This window comes from Bipolaris victoriae (assembly GCF_000527765.1).
Source record: "Bipolaris victoriae FI3 unplaced genomic scaffold scaffold_366, whole genome shotgun sequence".
NCBI lineage: Eukaryota > Fungi > Ascomycota > Dothideomycetes > Pleosporales > Pleosporaceae > Bipolaris > Bipolaris victoriae.
In genome coordinates this window covers 1-2,726 of record NW_014575026.1, presented here as the reverse complement: position 1 = coordinate 2,726, position 2,726 = coordinate 1, and the positions used below count along the sequence as shown (strand labels likewise).

The 2,726-nt window shown below is 28.9% G+C and overlaps 1 protein-coding gene across 1 annotated transcript; it reads right to left on the bottom strand.

Annotated features, from left to right (window-relative positions):
- Positions 1-1,019: 1,019 nt before the first annotated feature.
- COCVIDRAFT_116888 (hypothetical protein) lies at positions 1,020-1,256 on the bottom strand (the record flags this gene model as incomplete). The annotated part of the gene is made up of 2 exons (XM_014694520.1): positions 1,020-1,063; positions 1,130-1,256. Coding segments are annotated over 2 exons (171 nt in total), but the record flags the coding sequence as incomplete, so codon positions are not given.
- Between the last annotated feature and the right edge of the window lie 1,470 nt (positions 1,257-2,726).

Here is a 2,726-nt window from a genome sequence, read left to right as displayed (position 1 = left end):
AAAGTATAATTTAAGTTAACTATAATAAGAGTAATAATGAAATCTATCTATCCTTATATTCTCGTCGCTTCTAGTTCTAGCTTTATAGTTCTTACGAAATAATCCTTATATCTTCTAAAGCCTTTAAAGATACCTAGTCACGTGTGGGAGTGTTCTTACATACTAGCGCCGATTTCTTAGTTTTAGCGTAAAGCTAATCACGTGATCTTCGCCCTACAATAATTATTACCTTCTAACGTAGACGTCTATAGGCCTTCAGCCATCTTATTATTTATTAAGGAGAGAATCCTTCTTATTACTTATAACATTACCTCCTCTCTTAGAGTTATCGTCTTAATACTCTAGAATATTATTTTCCTATACTATATGTTAAGACGCCGGCTATATATAAGGTTAGAGCCTACCTACTTATTATAGCCGTCTCTGCCCCGTAGCCTTTCTAACTATACTAAAGATTTAGTTAAACCGTCGCGTCTATACTTAGAATTTAACTTCTTAGCATTAAGCCTAGACTAACTATATAAGAGAATAAGGTCGTAAGATAACTTTCTATTATAAACATTATAAGAAGAAGAATCTTTACTATTTTATAGATATAGTAACTAGTCGCTATACTAGTTATATTTCTATTTCTACTAATTATAGTCTTTTTATATCTAAGGAAGAGTAGAAGAAGGTTAAAGCTAAGAAATAGTAAAAACATCTTAAAATCGCCTATACTAAGGAACGCTAACTTTAAGCTATAATAGAGACTACCCGTCTCTGTTATAAGCTTCTAGAGGTTAAGACGCAGAAGAGAGAGTTTACTAATCGCGATTATACTATTCTAAGTCTCTAAGACTAGGCGAAAAAGTAGGCTAAGGGGAACTCCGCCCTAAGTACAGGCCTTCCTGTTATTAAACTACTACTATCTAAACCGTTGGCTAATCTAGGCTAGTTATAGGCTGACTCCTTTAATCCTTCTTTTAACTACTCCTTTCTTTTCTCTAAGAGTTTACCCCTTATTTCTCTAGGTGCTTCTAGTAGTATTTACGTACTAGTAACTTATAGTTTATTAGATTTTCTTTAGGTTCCTAAGTATTATAGCTCTTAGGCTATCCTTACTACTTAACTAAGTACTTCTACTAACTACTAATTTTCCGTAGGTTCTTAATTTTCTTAACCTTATATTTGTTGTCTTTAAGCTCTATATTCGTTACTAGCTTAGTATCTAGAGGTGCTAGTTCTAGAAGTTTCTTATAAAAGACGGGGTAGATTTATATACCTTATAGAAGTTTTAACTTATAGTTTACTTTTCTTATTTTCTCTAAGATTTTAAATAATTCTATTTAGAGGTTATCTAATTTTCTATATAGTCGTTTAGTTTTTAGGTTTTATTATAATAGGAAAACTTTATCCCTCTTCTTAAAGGTTAGTTCTTTAATTCTTAGTTTATTCGCTACTTTAGATATTATAAGGTTCTATTAAGCTATATTCTTACTTAATTCTTCGTATAATTCTTACATAAGCTTTACTTTATCGTCTACTTCTACTATAATACTTTTTATATCTTTTAGATCTTAATAAGTAGTCGGCTTATATCTATAGTTTACGTAATACAGCAAATACTTTATTATTATAGATTTTATACTATTATATACTAATTACGCTATTAGTAGTAACTCTATCTAGTTATTCTATAATTTATTAGTATATATCTATAGGTACTGTTCTAATGTCTAGTTCGTGCGTTCTATCTAGCTATCTATTTCTAAGTAAAAGCTTATTAAAAGCTTCTTCTTAATACTTAACTTCGCTAGAAATATATTCTAGTATTTAGACGTAAATAGTTTATTACGATTAGTAATAAACTCTTTAGATATTCTATATTCTAATACTAGTACTTTAGTAACTTTATATACATATTCGTCTACTATAATAGTTTCTTCTATAAGTATAAATTTTACTACTTTAGTTAATTGGTTTATGATTACTAGGATTATATCGCAAAATTAAGCTAATTCTAGTTATAACGATCTTAGAAGCTTTACTATAAAGTCTATTATTACGCTTATCTATAGTCTTAATAGCAGCTATAAAGGTTATAGTAGGCCGTAGAGCTTATATCTCTTAGACTTATTCTAGTAATATACTAAATAGTTACTTAGTATTTCCTATACCTTCGCTCGTAAGCGTAGTATTATAAATACCTTAGCTAATTATCTAACTATTTCTTTAATTTCTATGTATCTATATTCTAGAGACTTATATAGTTCCTATATAAGACTTAATCTTATATATAGAGATATATATATTTAATTTATTAAAACTATATCTTAGTACTCTTATTTATTATTTAATAGTTCGTTAGAGCCTACTTTGTCGGGCTCGAACTACTAGCTAGCTGCTTATTACTACTATTTCTGCTGTAACGTTTCTACTTACTCAGCTACCTTAGCTATCTTAGCTAGTTCTAGCTAGTTATACTTTAGACTACTATTAGGTATTATCTTAAGTAAGACATTATATAGTTCCTTATAACTCTCTTTGCGTAAATTAGACCTTCTACTTAAAGCGTCTACAGCTTTATTAAGCGTTCCTGCGCGGTACGTAATCTTAAAGTTAAACTAGGCTAGTATCTCTATCTATTATACTTATTATTAGTTAAGTTTCTTAGTTATTATAAAACTTATTAAGTTCTAGTAATTAGTAAAAACCTCGATCTAGTTAGAGAGTTCTAATAGATA